General features: G+C 46.0%; 1 protein-coding gene across 1 annotated transcript in view; it reads right to left on the minus strand.

Annotated features, from left to right (window-relative positions):
* The window catches only part of NPHS1 (NPHS1 adhesion molecule, nephrin), a 53,668-nt gene that overhangs the window by 23,243 nt on the left and 10,712 nt on the right, over nt 1-19,713 (minus strand). The window contains exons 5-15 of the mRNA XM_032227730.1: nt 18,182-18,263; nt 15,755-15,858; nt 14,747-14,865; nt 10,803-10,974; nt 10,129-10,286; nt 9,154-9,295; nt 8,927-9,051; nt 7,113-7,199; nt 5,812-5,983; nt 3,587-3,716; nt 2,235-2,407 (exon numbers count right to left, since the gene is read on the minus strand). Of these exons, the coding sequence (XP_032083621.1) occupies nt 2,235-2,407; nt 3,587-3,716; nt 5,812-5,983; nt 7,113-7,199; nt 8,927-9,051; nt 9,154-9,295; nt 10,129-10,286; nt 10,803-10,974; nt 14,747-14,865; nt 15,755-15,858; nt 18,182-18,263 (1,464 nt within the window). The remainder of the gene's footprint in view (nt 1-2,234; nt 2,408-3,586; nt 3,717-5,811; nt 5,984-7,112; nt 7,200-8,926; nt 9,052-9,153; nt 9,296-10,128; nt 10,287-10,802; nt 10,975-14,746; nt 14,866-15,754; nt 15,859-18,181; nt 18,264-19,713) is intronic.

Below are 19,713 nucleotides of genomic sequence, written 5' to 3' on the forward strand. Positions count from 1 at the left end.
GGTCACAATTGTGAGCTGGTTGCCAAGCAGCGGGATCATGGTCGCATGACTACAGGGATGGAGCAGCAGTCATAAGTGCAAGGACCAGGCATAAGTCACTTTATTCCAGTGCTGTCATAGCTTCGAATTGTTGCTTAGTGAACGGTCATAAATTGAGTGTCAACCCTGAAGCCATTTTTGACAGCTCCAGTGGAGCTGAGGGATAGGGAGGGGGATTTGAGATCGTTGGGATTCTGTAGCCAAAATATGATAATTTCTCTTGGGAACCAAGGACATTCTCACACCTCGTTGGAGGAAGGAGGAGTGATGTCACCAGGCAACCAGACAGAGCCCTGACTGGATCATGTGAGTTATTGTTTTGAGAAAGTGGGGAAACTTTTACTTTTAATTAGGTGAAAACCACGGGAACCTTCAGAGCCCGTTTTCCCCAGATCTGTGCCAATATGATATTTCCAATAAAGCTATTCTTTGAGGAATCTACCTGCCTCGGAGATTTCTATCCATGTATGATCCTAGTAATCAAACATCATTTTTAAGGCAGCGGAATGCCAGTGTCCACCGCAAACTCTGCAGGTCTATTCAGGGATTGGTGTTATAGAATCTTAAATATACATAACAAATACCAGTTAGCATTCCAATTGGCTCATAAAATGATCCAGAGGAACACATTATAATTTTATTATTGAAGCACAAACTATATTAATCTGCCTGAACAGGACACTTTTAAGATCAGTTGTAGGGAAGGATTGATAATATTTATTTATTAATTAAACAATTTTGCATAGTGTCCAGGAGAATGGTAGGATGCTGGTTGGAGGGGGGTTTAGCAAGCCCATGTTCAAGGCCCGAGTGCTGCCCTAGGGAAGTGTTGAGTTCCCATCCTTCACTCTAGCTCCTTCCAGAGACATGAAAGGAACCCTCAATTGGGCATCTCCTGGGCAACAATGATGTCACCAGCTAATCCTTTCAACCCAGAAGGACCTTGTGGCAGAGAAGAGCAACCACGATGATTAGGGGACTGGAGGCTAAAACATAGGAAGAGCGGTTACAGGAACTGGGCATGGCTAGTCCAATGAAGAGAAGGATCAGGAGAGACATGATAGCAGTCTTCCAATATTTGAGGGGCTGCCCCAGAGAGGAGGGGGTCAAGCAGTGGTGAAATTCAATTTTTATTACTACCGGTTCTGTGGGTGTGGCTTGGTGGGCATGGCAGGGGAAGGATATTGCAAAAGCTCCATTCCCACCCCACTCTGGGGACAGCCAGAGGTGGTATTTGCTGGTTCTCCAAACTACTTAAAATTTCCGCTACCAGTTCTCCAGAGCCTATCAGAAGCTGCTAAATTTCACCCCTGGCGTCAAGCTATTTTCCAAGGCACCTGAAGGCTAGACAAGGAATAATGGATAAAAACTGATCAAGAGGAGATTCAACCTAGAAATAAGGAGAAATTTCCCGACAGTGAGAACAAACAAGGGAGGAGGAGGAGGAGGAGGAGGAGGGGGGGGGGAATGGAGCTGGCAGACAGACAGAAACAGAGCCTGGGCTGTCCGTCAACCCTCAGATAGAGAGTCAACAGCCCCCAGGTCTGGAGGTGGCTGATGAGGAAGAGGAGGAACAGCTGGGCCCAGTGCCTGATGCACAGCTGCGCAAGAAGGCAGAGGAGAGGAGAGCAGTAGAAATCTATGGGCCGATCCTGGGGAAGGAAGAGCCACTGCTGCTAATGAGGCCCCAGTCTAGCTCTGGGGATAAAAGACAGGGGGCAGAGATGAATAAGTGTGGCAGACAACTATTCATCTGCTTGCTGGACAGACTTGTTAGCCTGCGTTGAGAGAGAAACTTTTTTTGCCTGGGCTGTTGGCATTCCTAATAAAGGAATCTTTTGAGTTCACATCAGAGGGATTGTCGTGTTTGGGGAGCTGGGTCAGAACACCCTAGTTGATGGTACACGCAGCAGGCTTCCTCTGCCTGACCTAATGGGATGGGTAAGTAGGGAGAGGTGCCCTCAGGCAGCCACTCCCATGCCACGAAGGGCTTTAAAGATTTACAGCAACAGTTTGGATTGTACCCAGAGGCAAGCTGGCGACAGATGCAGTGGAGCAGAGGTGTAACATGTGCTGTTCTGGGAGCACACACAACCGCCTGCATTCTGGGCCAGCTGAACAAAGCTGTTGAACAAAAAGCTTCATTTTCAGAGCTCAACAAACGAACAGCAGTGAAGGGACGTTTCCATACTTACATAGCACCGTAAGCTGGTAGAAGGTGTTCACACCTTCGAAGAGAACAGAGCTGTAGGCATAGCATTCCACCCTCTTCCCGTGATCTGCAGATGACACCACCAGAGTCACCCTTTCGGAAGCGGAGAATCCTCCGTATTCTGCTTTCCTCTGCCCTAAATTGGTGCCGACCAGCCTGAAGGCGAGAACGCATGAAGATTATCACGGCACAACTTAATGTTTCTGACAAGAGTCCAGAGATGAACCTCTACATTCAGAGACAATCTACTGACATAGCTCAGCTGCCGGGGATGAGCAAGAGACAAGACCTGATGCCTTCATAGCCCCACTCGCACGTTTTCTGACAGGCCTACATCATGCTGCTGTCAGAAACAGAAAGCGCGACCGAGTGAAGTTTGGGGACTGATTCAGCTGTCCAGTTCTTCTGTTGATGTTACAGCCGAAGCCTGGGGAAGTCGGAAGCCTGATGGGTCAGGACGGAGGAACAATGGTGGAAATACGAAGTGGCAGCTGAGGAAGGTTTTCTGAACAGCAAAGACAATCTTCTTCTCCTTCTCCTTCGCGGGTTTTGTGTGACATTGTGGGAAGACACATGACCCAAATGGGGTCTCCAGTACGCAGCCACGACGCATGCTGAAGAAAGCATCTGGCATATCTAAGGGGGTCCTCAAAACTTAATCTGGAGGGAATGTAGAAAGCTTTCCCTCTAACACCAACCTTCCTCTTAATACGAGAGGACAGATTCTTGATTTGATGCAACCAAGGGTGTCCACAGGGTGTGGTCAAGAAAGTCAAGAGGCAATTGTGATGGTGCAATTGAAGCTCCAGCTGCAACACACATAGCAAAACAGGCACAGCTTCCATCACACCAATACATCTGCCCTCCTGAACTTTCTTTTTACTCTACCCCGCAAACAACCCCGGATGCAAAATTAATCTTGAGACTCCACAGGCGATCCAGTAATTACAGAAAAGAGCCCCAAACCCAGTGACTTGATGCTACTGGAAAAACCCAAAAGGAATGACCTTCATATGCTATGCCTGAGTGATTTAAGAGCCCTGGTGGCACAGTAGTTAGAAAGCAATATTGTAGGCTGACTCTGCCGACTGCCAGGAGTTCGATCCTGATCGGTCCAAGGTTGACTCAGTCTTCCATCCTTCTGTAGTCGCTAAAACGAGGATCCAGATTGTCGGGGGCCAATAGGCTGACTCTATAAACCGCTTAGAGAAGGCTGTAAAGCACTGTGAGGCTGTGTATATGTCTAAGGGCTATTGAAGCTTGGCAGAAAGAGGCAAAATCTACTAAGACAGCAAGAGAAGCTTGAAGAAGGGGGTCATTGGAAGAATTGCTCACCTTTTCCCATCTTGGAGCCAAGTGAGACGAGCAGGAGGGTTGCTGCTGCCTGATTTGCAGGTCAGGGTCACCGATTGGCCACGTCTCACCTTTTCGTCTGTCGCCGTAATGGTGGCATGCAGAGGTGGAACTAGGGAGAGAAAGAACACTTCAGATTTGCACGATCACTCCCTATCCATCATCTTTCACATTCGGCTCCTATTTTTCTCACTTACAGTGCACTTCACAACTCTTGGGAACATAACGTTCAGGGGAGCAGAAAATGCAGTGCAGCTTGTTTCAATCGATTGATGTTTTGTATGTGAAAACCCTGCATGGAGGAGTCCCGGGTGCGCTCTGAACTTGGTTGTTTTCTTGCAGACATTTTCATTACCCAAATTAGGTGGCTCAGGGGCTAAGACGCTGAGCTTGTCAATCAGAAGGATGGCAGTGTCAGCGGTTCGAATCCCTAGCACCACGTAACGGAGTGAGCTCCCTTTACTTGTCCCAGCTTCTGCCAACCTAGCAGTTCGAAAGCATATCAAAATGCAAGTAGAAAAATAGGAGCCACCTTTGATGGGAAGGTAATAACGTTATGTGCACCTTTGGCTTTGAGTCATGCCAGCCACAGGGCACAGAGACATCTTCGGACAGCGCTGGCTCTTCAGCTTTGAAACGCCCGCTAGAGTCGGGAACAACTAGCACATGTGTGCGAGGGGAGCCTTTACCTATCAGTGCTAGTGTAACTCATTCCAGCCTGGAACTACAAATATTCTCATTTATTAGATAGCACAGAGAAAGACAAATTCCCTCATTTAGTTTTCTCCATAACATACTAGTTTTCAATGCACTTCAATGCCCACTTCTTCTGGACTCACTATGGATCTGCATCCCTGATGTGTCTTCTTGAAACATTGTACTACGAGTTACCCAACCCCAATTTCGTCTAGTGCAGGGTAGTTCAATTTTGGTCAATTTTAAAAGATGCATGGACTTCAACTCCCAGAATTCCCCAGCCAACAAGCCCCACATACATTCACACTGTTACCTCATTGGGTAATGTCTGCAGCAATCAGCCAATCTCGGAGACCACTAAGAATTCTGTACCAATCTGTGCATCCGTCTTTTTCTTTCTCTCTCTCTCATGTTTTTTTCTTTAACATGTTTACTTAGTGAACAGTATATTGTCTTGTGGTTAATTTACTTTATACATAATACTTATAACAATAATAATACTATTTAAGTATACATAGTAGTACTCTTCCAACTTCTAACAATTATGTGTACTTAGTAATTTTAGTACTTTATATCTATGTAACAATATGCATAATAATATTTCCCCAATTTCTAATTTTTACCTCTGTTTTCTCATTTCTAATGAAATAAATCCCACATTAAAAGGTATTCTATATCTATCCATCATCTCTTGCCCTTTTTCATATTTCAACTCTTAATGACTTTCTGAGTAATCTTACAACTTCTAACATTTACGTATACATACTAATTATAGTAACTTATATTGTGTGACTGTATGCATAATATTTTCCCAGTTTCTAATGTCTACCTCTTTTTTCTAATCTTTAATAAGACAATTCCCATATTAAAAGGTATTCTATATCTATCCATCTTTCTCTGTCTCTCCATCCCTCCACTCACCCTCTGTTCTGTCCCGTGATTCTAATGAATATGCAGGCACAGGCTTGGCTGTCTACCATGACTAATGACGGAGATAAAGCCACCCCTTGGCTAGGAGCCTAGAACGCTATCTTCAAGAAGCCAAGATTAGACTTACAGAATGCTTTCTCAACGGCTAGTAAAGTGGACTGTTGTTTCCAGCAAAGATTCCCCTCCTGTCACTCCACCTATAAGCTCTTTGGGAGGGGCCACAAGAGTAGCCACCTGTCCCTATTTCCTTCTATGAAGTCTTCTCCACAGCTGCTCCCTTCTGTTCTCAGCTCTACGCACACGTAAATCAGGGAGAGCCTCCCTCTGTTCCTCCTCACTGTTCCCTGACTCAGATGCCACCTGGTGGCCAACAGGCCTCTCTAGTCCCTGCTCTGACTCCAAACACCCTTCAGAGTCTTCTTCATCCTCCAGAGCAGTCCCATAATGGTCATCGCTGTCAGAGTCCACCAACAGCTCAGCTGGCCACTGCTGGGCCACAACACCCTCTTAGAACTCCCATTCTGGGTGTGTGTACATGTGTGTTTGTGCGCGGGCACACCGTGTGCTGAATTTTAACTTACACTGGACCAACAAACTAGTAGATGCAGTGATTGGGGGAGTGCTGGGAGGACCAGTGGCATTGCAACGGTAGGTTGCCATATTGTCACTGGGAGTCGTGATCAAGACCAACTCCTTGGAAATGATATTCCCAGATGAGGCTGAAGATGCTCCTTCCCTTACTAACTTGATGTCCTGTGGAAGCAATGCATATTACAATAAGCATAATGGAAAGGTAGCAGTTAAGACACTGTTAAGCTGACTCTCAGCAGGCTCAGATCAAATAAATCAACTCTGAAAAAGAGGCGGTTGTTACATATAAGTTGGATTGACAAAATTAGAAATGAGGAGGTGATAAGCCGCCTGGGAGATCATCAAAACCATAAAAAAGTGAAAGTTGGAATATATTGGACATGTGACATGACATCTGGAAAAATACGACGCACTCCACTTAATCCCCCAGAGAAAGATTGAAGGCAAACGAGATCCAGGCCGAAGAAGAACATTATGGCTTCAAAATCTAAGGGACTGGTTTGGACAAAACTCAGCAGCACTTTTTCGTGTGGCTGTTGATAAAAATAGGATCGCTAACCCGATCACCAATGTCCAATGATGGATATGGAAGAAGAAGGAGAAGGAGAGGGAGAGGGAGAGGGAGAGGGGGAGGGGGAGGAGGAGGAAGGAGAAGGAGGAGGAGAAGAAGGAGAAGGAGAGGGAGAGGAGGAGGAGGGAGAAGGAGAGAGAGAGGGGGAGGAGGAGGAGGAGGGAGAAGGAGGAGGAGGAGGAGAAGGAGGAGGAGGAGGAGGAGGAGGAGGAGGAGGAGGAGGAGGAGGAGGAGGAGAAGAAGAAGAAGAAGAAGAAGAAGAAGAAGAAGAAGAAGAAGAAGAAGAAGAAGAAGAAGAAGAAGAAGAAGAAGAAGAAGAGACAACCCTACTGCCTAGACAAGGACGAGAGGGATATTCCTTGACACGCCAGTATCATGTCACATCATTTCCAGGAGCTGACAGTTTAAGAGCCCTGGTTCAGAACAGGCTTCTCATTGAAGTCCTTGTGCATATTTTGGCCAGTGGAGACATGAGAATAGAACTGGAAGGCCATCAATAGTTTGAGAACACTGTGCTCAAATTCCAATTTTGCATGATTGAAGGTAACAAAGGAATCAAAGCAAATGTAGGGTGGGTGTCACAACAAACAATCAAAGAAGATTTCATAACAAGGAGGAGCATTGATTCCCGCCCCTGCCCCCATTAACCAACCAGAACACTGGGAGGTGGGGTGGCCTTCAAAGCCACATTTGGTTTCCAGCCCTGGATGTTTCACTCACTTGCTTCCCCGGACAAGGTTTCGAAACTCCACTCTCCTGAGGCTGCCGTAGCTGTACTCGAACTCCTCCAGCAAGCGTGCACGTCACCTGCAAATGATAAAAGTCAGCTTGTTTTAGGAAAACTAAGTTTGTTTTGTCTATACCAGTGATGGCCAATCTTTTTCACCTTGGTGCCAAAAGCACATACCCAAGTGCTTGCATGCCCACCCCCATAATTGAATGCCCCCCTGTGCCGTGCTTCCTGCGTATTAGTGCATGAGCCCCACCTGCTGCCTTGCGCACGTGCGCACGGCTTTCTTGGAGCCTGGGGAGGGCGAAAATGGCTGCTCCCGCTACCCAGAGGCCCTCCGGAGGCCGGAAACGGCCTGCTTTCTGACTTCCGGTGGACCTGGTAAGTCCGTTTTTCACCCTCCCCAGGCTCCAGAGGCTTTCTAGGAGCCTGGGGAGGGCGGAAAATGGACCAATATGCAAACCGAAAGTTCAGGAATGGACTTCCTGGTTGCTCGTTGGGCCGTGTTTCGCCCTCCAGAGGCTTCAGGACGCCTCCGGATGCGCAAACTGGATGTCCGTTCCCAAACTTCCAATTTCTGCCTTCCAGAAGCCTCCAGAGGGCCATCACCACAGTCACATGATCAAAATTTAGGTACTTGGCAACTGGTATGCATTTACCACCGTTGCAGCACTCCATGGTCATGTGATCCACATGTACGACCTTCCCAGGGGCTTATGACCAGCCAAGGCAATGGAGGAAGCTGAATTCGCTTAATGACCATGGGTAAGAAAAAAAATCATAAAATCAGATAGGAGCCACTTAACAAAATTCCAGTTTCAATTCTCGTTGTAAGTGAAGGACTCTTCCCCTATTTTCTTCTGCTATTTTTTTTTTCATTTAATCTAAGTCTGGCTCAAAGAAAAATGCCTGCAGGAGGAGCTGATAATAGGAAATGAGCTCCAGGCAAAGGGAAGTTTGCAACTTTCATTCTTGGCCTTTTTTTTTTCCAAATCGGGCACGCAGCTTTGCCTAAGACTGATTAGAGCTGACCTGAAATGTAAAAACTGGGTCAATGATTGTCATTCTAGGTCTGATCTGGAGTACTTTACAGGAGATGGATTACCAAATCAACTCTGGAATGGAAACAGCACACCAACATCACTTTAAGCCTTGGTTTGCTTCAAGCATGACTTGTTAAATGAACCAGAGAAGCTCATCGTTCATTGGTCTAAACCAGTGTTTTTCAAACTTGGCAACTTGTAAGATGTGTGTGGAATTCCAACTCCAGAATGCTGGCTGGAGAATCCTGGGAGTTGAAGTCCACATATGTTAAAATTGCCAAGGCTGAAAAATGATAGTATAACCATGGTATCTCTCTCTATATATAGACGGCTGTGTGTGTCTGTGTCTGTGTGTGTGTGTGTGTTCCACCATAACTCTGGAATGCCTGACACAATTTCAACTAAACTTGGTACACAGGTGACTTACTCTCTGGAGACAAATGCTAAAACACCTTGGGGTGTGTTTTCTGTTAAGATGCAGCCTGTTGTGCCTTTAAATGGCTTCTAGTGTACAGCACAGTGGAGTTGCCATGTTAAGGGGGGAAATCCAACATTAGAAATTACATTTGGTCCAGACATTTTCCCCCTGTAAATAAATACCCTGGCAACACTGGGTTATCAGCTAGTAAGTGCATAAAAATGCCAAATCCAGGCTTTAAACATCCGGCTGACTGTGCGACCAATGCTAATGGAGTCTTTTAGTCTTCACTAAAACTCCTTACAGTGGTCTCAAGAAGAGGATGTTCAAGTGCTTGGGGTACCTTGTACCAATCAAGACGAGGCAAAGGGTTCCCACCGCTGGCAAAACAAATGAGTTTGATTTCAACACCGGCTCGAAAATATGTCTCTGGTGGTGGCACATTAAGCCAGATTTTCTGAGGCGGATCTGGAGTTAAAAAAATAGGAAGGAGGGGAAAAAAACAATTAGCAGGAAGAAAAGAAGCTTAACACACAACATAACCCTGCTGGTTCCCATACTCATCCTCACATGTTACTCTAAGAGTAACCGAAGCACTCTTGGTGTACATGATGGCTTCGTTGAAGGCCTCACAGATCAGGGGAAGATCATTGTCCTCTCGATATGCTATATATGTCAGATTGGATACGGTGACCATTCCTCCATACTCTGCCTGCAAGGGGAAAGCATACTTTACTCAGTGACTACTATTTGCCAAGAAGGAGAAAAAAGATATCTATGTAGCCAGTCTGCTGTTCGTTGGGGCCTGCCAGCAGCCAGTGGATCTGGAAGCAGATTCGGACAGTGAGGAGGTTGAGGAGGAACATGGCCCAGTCCTGGAGTCTGGGGAAGGCTCTGATGAGTGCTCTGCGTAGGAGGCAGAGATGGGGCCAGGGCCGTCTGACAGTTATCAGCTACCTTCGGAGTCAGACATCAGTGGGGCAGAAGAACAGCTGGAGCCTGTTCCCAGTGTGCGCATGCACAGAGCTGCCAGGAGAAAGGAACAGTTAGGGAACAAGGGCTGACTGAGGAGTAAAGCCACAGGTAGACCGTGAATGGCCCCTCCCATACGGAATAAAGAAGAGTGAAAGGAGAAGGAAATTTTCAGGAGACTCCATTCATTCAACAGCGTGAAGATCTGTTTTCCTGACTTCTTGCCAAGTATGGTCTGCTACAGCGTGGCATTTGGAAGATATCATCCTGGCAGCTCTCCAAGCCTGATAAAGGTCTGTAGTTGTGAAATCTCTTGAAAGACCGTTGGCTGGGACTTTGCTGGAGAGAAATTCACTTCAAACTAAATAAAAAGGGGGTTTATCAGGACGAGGAGTCGGCTTCGTGCTTTTGGAAAGCCTAGGTCAGAACACTGTTTAAGGGCATTTTTTGGTCCCAGACCAAGCCAACACTGTCCTTGAACAACCTCAGTGTCCAGGAATAATTGGTCTCCAGGTGAGTCAGATCAACCATTCCACCTGCCTCGTGGTCCTCCAGTTTTTTGGTCTTGCCTACCTCTGAAATGGCAGTTTCGGTAGCATTGAGCTCTCTCCATCCCAGCCACCAGCGTAGCATCACCGGTGGGTTGCTTGTAGAAGTGGAGCAGGTCAGGAAGATTTCTTGATTTTCTTCAGTGCTGCTGGAGCCTGTGATTTTCACCTGCTCAGGGGGAACTGCCGTTCAGAAATATGGGAGGGAGGGAGGGAAAGGAAGAAAGTGATCCGTTGTTATGGAAGAGACACCCCAATTCCCCCCCACATCACAGGGCGGGCATTTTCACAGTGCACAGTATATCTTTCTCTCCTACGAAAAGAAGAAAGCCGTTGCTTTTAACACGGCTGCTGGGGCACATCGTTAGAGTGTATCTATCTCCTTGTTTGAAAAATCACAGTTGTCAGATTGTCTAATGCATCTTGGAACCACCTTTTCTATACAGAAACAGAAGGAGAAATGGAGACAGCAGCTACAGAAATTAACCAGAGAAGAAGAAGCCTTAGATACAAGCAGTGGTGCTATTCAGCAGGTTAGATATCTGGTTCGGTCGAACCAGTAGCGGCGGTGGTGAGAAGTCCTGCACATGCGCGCCCTCACATTCGCGAACAGGTAGCAAAGGTAAGTTGATTTCACCCCTGGAAATAGACATAGAAAGAAGAAGGACATCATTGCTAAAGAAACTGGCTGGGACTCACATGTCACTTTCAGAACAATGTTGGACTGCAAGGGCAGAGATAAAACTTGGTTCAGGGCCTGACAGCTCACTATGGCCATGTTGTCTTCTGGTGTAATTTTCAGGCTCAAGGAACTTCGGGACAATTGGTTGGTGTCATCTGTCTCCCAATTCCTGGAGATCACTTCATGGTTCTGAAAGGCAGAAGACTATCTCTTGAGATGATGCCCAACGATGAGTCTGACACCTCAAGGATGGAGGCAGTCCCATCAAAGAACCTAGAAGAGGGGTGTCAAACTTGATTTCATTGAGGGCTGCATCAGGGTTGTGTTTGACCTTGTGGGGTGGGGGTGGCCAGGGTGGGCATGGCCAGCTTGACATCACTCATGTCAGGGGCACTTGTGGTAGCTCAAGGGAGGATTTATGGTCACAGACCTTATCTGGCTTGGAGAGCTGCCAGGCCGATATCTGCAAAACTTGGCAAGGACTCTCGGAGAGTCACAAACCAATTAAGCGAACTTATTGTTTCCTGCAAACTCCACTCCCCTTTTGCTCCTCTTATTTCCTCTGGGAAGGGCCATTTATTGTCTACCTGTGGCCTTACTCCCAAGTCGGTCCCTTTCCTTTAGCTGTTCCCTTCGTCTGGCAACTCTGCTCATGCGCACACTGGGAACAAGCTCTGGCTATTCACCTGCCTCACTGATCTCTGACTCTGAAGACAGCTGATAACTGGAATATGGCTCTGCCCCCCATTCTGTCTCTGACACAGAGCCTTCATCAGAGCCTTCCCCAGACTCCAGGACTGGCCCATGTTCCTTCCCAACCTCCTCACTATTCGAATCTGCTTCCAGCTCTGCTGGCCACTGGTGGGCCACAATACAGCAAGCCAGATCTAAGCACCCCACAGGCCAGATCTGGAGTTTGACACCCCTGGCCTAGAAGTAACATGTTAGAGGTTTGTGGGTCTGACTTTACAAGGGACCATTAAATATATGAAATATATGACAGTTCTTCTCTGTTTGAAGAACTGTCTCGTCCAAGCTCATCAAATGTAGCTTATACATGGTCAGCAAACTGAGACAGTCAGTGGATCCAGAGGTGGGTTCCTATCAGTTTGCACCTATTCGGTAGAACCGGTTCATCAAATCTACCGAACCGGTTAGAAGAGATTCCACTAATGGACCTGGAAAGCAGGCCACACCTACAGAAGAGGTTCCAAAATGTTTTGAAACCCACCACTGGTCCTTGGATATGATTATTCTACACTATCATGCTCATATTTATAAAACCCAGTGCCTCTGTGAAAGGTAAGGATGACTACTGCGTTTGTGGTGCAATCAGAACATTGTGTGTGTTGAGGTTGTTTTAATGCAAACCAAATATGCCTTTTAAAAAACAAATTTACATCCTATTCTTATGCATGCCAGTACTGTGTGTGAGGTAATTTAAGGTGGTTCTGACAAATGTCGTCGGCATCTTCATAGCCGGTCACATGGGCGGCAAGCCAGTCCCATCCGGTCACATGGGTGACAAGCCACTCCCACAAAGGAGGCCACACCCACAGAGTAGATTCGAACAATTTTTGAAACCCACCACTGAGTGGATCCCACCCACCCACCCATGACCTGGAGCTAAGTTGACTTCTATTTACATTCATTTATCTCTGTACATTTGCACATATAAATGTTATGCAAAGGAGCATTCTTTCCTTCTTTAATGATATGTAAATGCAACACTACAGAAGGAGAAGACAAGGAAAGTGAAAGCCATTATTCTTTCCCCTCCCTTGTATCTCTGCCTACGTGCAGAGACAAGGCAGATGAAGGAGCTGTAGAGCAAGACAGATGGAGCAAAGGAGGGATCAGCAGCCATTGGAAGCAGCGGTACCCTGGCACAGGGTGGCTCTTAGCTGCTGGTTCATCATACACCATCCACAATGCCCCTTCAAAGCCATCAGTCTCTTGCCTTCCTTGCTTGTCCTTCCCTTATAACAGGGCTGTCAACGCAAGGTCCAGAGGCCAGATTTGGCCAATGGGGTGCTTAAATCTGGCCCATGGGGCTGCCCTGGAAACTGTCTTTGCCAGTGAAAATGGAGCATGGGAGGCTCAATGTCAGTTTCCAGAAGAAACATCATCAATTGCAGTCACGTGATCATAGGACGCTACAAACAGCCATAAAGGCAAGTTGGATGTTGAGTGCCCAAAATGAGGTCACATGATTCCAAGGATGGGCTGGACATCAGCAACTTCAAATCTGGATCATAAGTCCCCTTTTTGGGGTCAGACATAAATGATAATAAACATCCTCAAACCCCCATAACTTTAACCTTAAACTATCTAGTATGGACCTCACCCCTTTCCTAAGCGGTTTGTAAGGGGGCAAGCCAGAGGTGGGTTCCTACCAGTTCGCACCTATTCGGTACAACCAGTTCGTCAAATCTACCAAACCGAAGAGGTTCCACCAGTGGACCCGGAAAGCAGGCCACACCTACAGAAGAGGTTCCAAACTTTTTTGAAACCCACCACTGGTCCTTGGATATGATTATTCTACACTATAGTGCTCATATTTATAAAACGCAGTGCCTCTGTGAAAGGTAAGGATGACTGCTGCGTTTGTGGTGCAATCAGAACATTGCGTGTGTTGAAGTTGTTTTAACACAAACCAAAGATGCCTTTTAAAAAACAAGTTCACATCATATTCTTATGCTTGCCAGTGCTGTGTGTGAGGTAATTTAAGGTGGTTCTGACAAGTGTCGTCGGCATCTTCATATCCGGTCACATGGGCGGCAAGCCACTCCCATCTGGTCACATGGGCGGCAAGCCACTCCTACAAAGGAGGCCACACCCACAGAGTAGGTTCCAACAATTTTTGAAACCCACCACTGGGGCAAGCATAAGTTCACCCACCCTCCCTGTCCTATTGCCCCCATTTATTCATACTCATTTCCTGTGTTCATGTCCATGTTTATACTTACACCTGTTATCTCGTACATGTTTGACAAAATAAACAAACAAACAAACAAACAAACAAACAAACAGCCATGAAGGCAGGTTGACTGTTGATTGCCCAAAATGAAGTCACATGATTGGAAGGGTGGGCTGGATGTCAAAAGCTTCAAATCTGGATCATAAGTCCCTTTTTGGGGTCGGATATAAATGAACATTAAATAAGCAACCAGTCAGAAGTCAAGGACTTCCCGCATTCCATGCTGGCATTCAGCAGCTTAAGCAAGCTGCACACGCCCCTCCCCATGAATTACATTTCCTTGGGTGAATTTGCTCACAGATCAAATGTGCCCCAAATAACTAGGTTGGTAAGACATATTTAAGTGAATCAATTAAAGACTTAGCTGCAGCTGCATTCTCACAATAGGCTAAGATTAGTTTTATTATTGGATAGTGTTTGGCACAATGGGAGAACCCGGAGAAATGTACTGTATGAACTTAGTAGGATTCAACATGCAAATACAACAAAATGAACTAAGGCAATGAAACAAGTCAAACACATTTTATGCACTCAGTCATTGCGTCAAAAAAGCAGTAAATTGGAGGCATTATAAAGGAAACCTTATTAAAACAAGGAACAACCATTTAAACCATTTGTAAACTAGTTATAGGTAGGTGATTAATCCTAGCTTTGAATGCCATTGCTGCAAGACAATAACCATATTGGTTAACTCAGCAACCAAGTTAAGCATTTTGTGCAAATCTAGCCATGTACTAAGGAATGCAATTACTGTTAAGTTTAATTGCAACTATTAAATAAAAATATTCTAATTTAAGTATGTCTCTGATGTGAGCACAATAAAGCAAAATTCTTGCACCAAGAAAAAAGAAAATGCACATCTGTCATTATTATTCCCTCCCTTACTGGGTTCCAATCCAGAAATTCCAAGCTGGGGTTTTTATTCATACAGCAACCTATTCATCCAAAACTTAAATACTTTATTAAATTTCTTCTGCTCACCTTCAGCCACTGCAGTGTAGCAAGAGGATTCCCACTTGGAGAAATGCAGGTCAGTTTCAGTTCCTTGTTTTTTACCACTACTCCTGTGTAGCCCTTGATGACAGGCAGCTGAGGTGGGACTGTCAAAAAAAAAAAGAACCACTATCAAAAACACTTCAGATTTTAGACACTTAGGGGAAGTGGCACTAAACTTTTGGAAGTTCTTAGCATCCTGCCTGGTGTATGGTGCACCTTGTAATTTCCTCCCACAAAGCTTCATCTGTATTCCAAGGTTGACGAACCTTTCATTCATTAGAACACTGATTCTCAGCCTTGGCAAAAACTTCAACTCCCAGAATTCCCCAGCTGGTTTGTTTTAAGAACGGTCTCGTTCATGATCTCAATCAGTAGTGGGATTCAATTTTTTTTTTACTATCAGTTCTGTGGCAGTGATGTGGTGGGCGTGGCTTGGTGGGGTGTGGCAGGGGAAGGTTGCTGCAAAATCCCCATTCCCTCCCCACCCCACTAACCTGCTTTCCAGCTTCCTTCTCCTGATCAGGGCAACAGAAGAAGACCCAGCGGATCAGCTGGGATGCCCATTCAGCTGGGACTTGGGAGGCAGCAAATACATTGGGGCAGAGCCAGCCATAGGTGATATTTGCCGGTTCTCTAAACTACTCAAAACTTCCACAACCGGTTCTCCAGAACTGTTCACAACTGGCTGGAATACTGTCTCTGATCTCAACGATTCCCTTGGTTGATCTTATCCATTTACTTTCCTTAGATGGCATTCCTGGTTTCCGTCCCCTTCTTCATTACGTTTACTCGGAGTGGTTTCTCTCCTGTCTTGTCTCCTCCTTCCTTCCTTCCATCCTCCTCCTTTCTCTCTCCCCAGCCCACTTTCTTTTGTGTTTGTCTGTTTTTATTAACACGGTAATAAGAGTTGCCTTGAGCCCTTGTGCAGTTATTTTGATGACACTTCCTTAATCCTGGGGTAAAAGGCCTGACAAAGCATTCCAAGCAACTTACACAGGATATTCATGGTGAAGCTGACAATGACTGGTATTAAAGTCACTGTGTTCACAGCCTTGCAGGTCAGCAGTTCTTTGTTGTCTGAACTCTGGGGAGTGAACCTGGAAGAAAACATTTAAAAAAAATAGTTGTGGGGTGTTAAGCCCTTGAAGCTGGGAAAGATAAAGGACCTACACAGATTTCAGTAAGGGATCTTTAGGGCTAGATTAGAGGTAGATACAGAATCTTGGAAACTGGTGTGGGAAGCCCCCACCCACCCACCTCCTAGAACAGGGATCAGCAACCTGCGGCTCTGGAGCCGCATGTGGCTCTTTCATCCCTCTGCTGTGGCTCCCTGTCACTGGTTGGTTCCACAATTGATAGGCTTTTTGGTTAGGACAGGTAGAGGAAAAAGGATGCCGCGCTAGGAGGAGAGACTCTATGGTGAGGGAACCGGACTTCCGGTCGGCTTCAGAAATGAATGGGTGAGCTTCCTGTTAGGATCTTTGTGGCTCTTTGAGTGTTTAAGGTTGCCGACCCCTGTCCTAAAAGAATGAAATATTTTGGGAAATATTAAAAAGACAGAATATTATATTTCCCTAAAGGAGAAATGGAGAAACATGCTCTTAAAGACAAGAAAGCAGCCCCCAAGTCTTTCCTTATGCCAGCAGAGAGATAAAGAGCTTATTCAAAGAGGAAGATGAGTGTCCAGATAGCTCTATTCATAAGCAAAGCAAATCCTGTCAGCAGAAGCCCATTCAAGACAGGATATTTCAAAACTCTGTGCAGCAAAGTTTGACAGCTAACAAAGGCAGGATGGTAGGATTAGAAAGCAGCCCCTCACCCAAGATCCAACACAGGATGGAAAGCCATTAGCCACAATAGGAATTGCCCAACACCCTTTCAGCACACAATCCCCTTCATTGCACCACGACCCCCAGAACAGTTCAGACTTCAAAGTCACAGAAACCTATAAAGATCCATCCATTCATTCAAACATTGCAGCTGACCCAGAACTGCCTTTACGGTTCTGTTCAATAACCTATCTTTCCAATCATCCTCCATGTTGTTTCCAGCATTTTTAATCCCAGCTTGGAACTGAACCAAATGGATATTTCTTCCAACACTGGTTCTGGAATGTCCCCGCCCTCATTTATAGTGAGTTAATCAAAGTAGAATGTTTTGAACGATTTGCAATGCTTCTTCCCTGGAATGGAATACTGAATTCCATTTTGGTCGCCACGATGTAGAAAAGATGTGGAGACTCTAGAAAGAGTACAGAGAAGAGCAACAAAGATGATTAGGGGACTGGAGACTAAAATATATGAAGAATGGTTGCAGGGACTGGGTATGTCTAGTTTAATGAAAAGAAGAATTAGGGAAGACATGATAGCAGTCTTCCAATATCTCAGGGGTTGCCACAAAGAAGAGGGAGTCAAACTATTCTCCAAGGCACCTGAGGGTAGAACAAGAAGCAATGGGTGGCAACTAATCAAGGAGAGAAGCAACTTAGAACTAAGGAGAAATTTCCTGACAGTTAGAACAATTAATCAGTGGAACAACTTGCCTCCAGAAGTTGTGAATGCCCCAACATTGGAAGTCTTATAAGAAGATGTTGGATAGCCATTTGTCTGAAACGGTATAGGGTTTCCTGCCTAGGCAGGGGGTTGGACTAGAAGACCTCCAAGGTCCCTTCCAACTCTGCTATTGTATTGTACTGTATTCCCGGGTTTCTCACTACCTGGACTGAGTTGTAATGAGATAAACTACCAGTGGCCTCATTTTTTATGGCTTTAATAGCTTATTTCTGCTTTCCTTTACAATTCTGTCCCGGTGTCACCTACGATTTCTCACAGGGGAGGCTTTCAACATTAGTATTGCAAGAGGAGTCCTGAACTGGTGGGGTCTGACTAGGACCGGGATGGCAAATCTATGGCACACATGCTACAGGTGGCATGCAGCGCCCTCTCTGTGGGCACGTGAGCCATCGCCCCAGTTCAGCTCTGCTGCACATGTGTGCATGCCTCCCACCGGCCAGCTGGTCTTTGGTCTCTGTGCGCATGCACAGGGGGCAAGCGGAGGGCCATAGGGGCATGTGCAGGAGGCACATGGAAGCATGCATGCCCGAGGGCGTGCAAGCATTGCATTGGGGGGGGGGTTTGGGCACACGCACGCTTTGGGCACTCGGTCCAGAAAAAGTTAACGAACACCGGACTAGAACCTTTTGGGCAACCCTTTGCTTTTCAACATCTTATTTCCATTTTGCAAAAGAATAGTGAGCTTCAACTGCGGATTGCTTTCGTGAAGACCCGTCAAGGAATTCATGGCAAACACGAGATACGAATTTATGTCTTCTGGTTCTTAGCAACCTGAAATTTCACCAACTGGGTAAGAAAAACTAACAGCTGTCAATCTCCTTGAGACCCTTGTTCAGCTCTTTATTACCTCAACGTGGCCTCAGTGCTGAAGAGTTTGTCTGCAGAGCCCGGTTGGATAGTAGATGTCACATCTGCCAGTTCTTTGTCAGCTGGATTTTTTAAAAAAAAGGTAATAAAACTCCAGATTACACACATTAACGGCTACAGATTTGTAACCACAGCTTCTATTAGCCCAGTGCCCTTCCGATGTACTGGATTACTGTAATTCCTATAATTGTTAGGAAGTTGATGCGAAGGTCATTCAGGCCATTTCCTGACTAGTCATTTCATCTGCATAGGAAGAGTCCGAAAAAGTTTGAAAATTCTACATAGAAACACCCTTTGCCAGTTTTAAATAAGGACAGAGAAACCAGGTAACGTATTAAATATCAAACTTGGACTACAAAAACAGAATTGTTATATTCATGTAACGTGCATTGCCCAATTGAATGTTTCGGCTTCACGTGACGTCCAATGCAGGGGTGGGCTTCAAAAATTTCAGCAACGGGTTCTCTACCAGTTGCTGGGTGGGCGTGGCCATGGTGGGTGTGGTCTAATCAGCCTCCTGCACCATGGGGGGGAGCATTTTCACCTTCCCCAGACACCGGAGGCTTTCCTCGAGCCTCTGGGAGGGTGAAAACTGCTTCCCACAGGCTCCAGAGGCCCTCCGGAGACTGGAAATGAGCCTCTTTCCGGCCTTCCATCACTCCCAGGTGGCCCATTTTCCCCCCTCCCCAAGCCTCTACGTGGGCCCTGCACTTACCTGGCATCCAAAATGGGCTGCGTGGAGACTCCTGGGAGGGAAGGGGTGGGAGGGGATGGAGGGGAGGGGAGGGGCAGGGTAGGCCAGGCCAGCCAGGGGTGGGATTTGGAGGTTCTCTGAACCAGCCAATAACATTAGCTATGGGTTCTTCCGAACGCAGACAAACCCATAGTAGCCCTCCCCTGATCCAATGTCACTATAACGTATTAAGACGATGATTGAGCTCCCAAACTTGTTGTATAATCACTCAGTCACTTTCAACTTTTTATGACCTGATGGACATTATTTCTCCAGGACTGAGTATTGTTTCGTTGAGTCCTTACAAGCACCTGCTTGTATCATCAGAAATTAGTCACCTTGCTTTCGTTTGGCCTCTTTTATCAATTGCCTTTGATTTTTTTTCCAAGCATCAGAGTCCTCCCCAATGACTCATTTGATGGCCAAAATATCTAAAGTGCAGCTTCATTATTAACACATCCAGTGATGCCCTGGGTTTTACTTCATCTAGTATTCAATTATTTCGCTGAAGATGTTGAACCACAAGTACTCCAACCTCATTTTAATCTAATCCACATATTAGATGAACTGAGCCACAAGAATGTGAGCGAAAGAGAAGAAGGGCTTGGAAATATTTGTAGATGGGAGTTAGCTAAAATTGGAAAGACAGCCATGGGTAAATTGCCTGCATTGCTTTGTGAGATATCTTCTGCCTCGCAATCCTTCTTTTGCCTCTGTTTATTTTGCCTGGGCAAGACAGCTGTGATTCCTCTCCGTGCGGCATTTCCCCCCCCACCCCT

The sequence above is a fragment of the Thamnophis elegans genome, chromosome 12 (genome assembly GCF_009769535.1).
Source record: "Thamnophis elegans isolate rThaEle1 chromosome 12, rThaEle1.pri, whole genome shotgun sequence".
Lineage (NCBI taxonomy): Eukaryota > Metazoa > Chordata > Lepidosauria > Squamata > Colubridae > Thamnophis > Thamnophis elegans.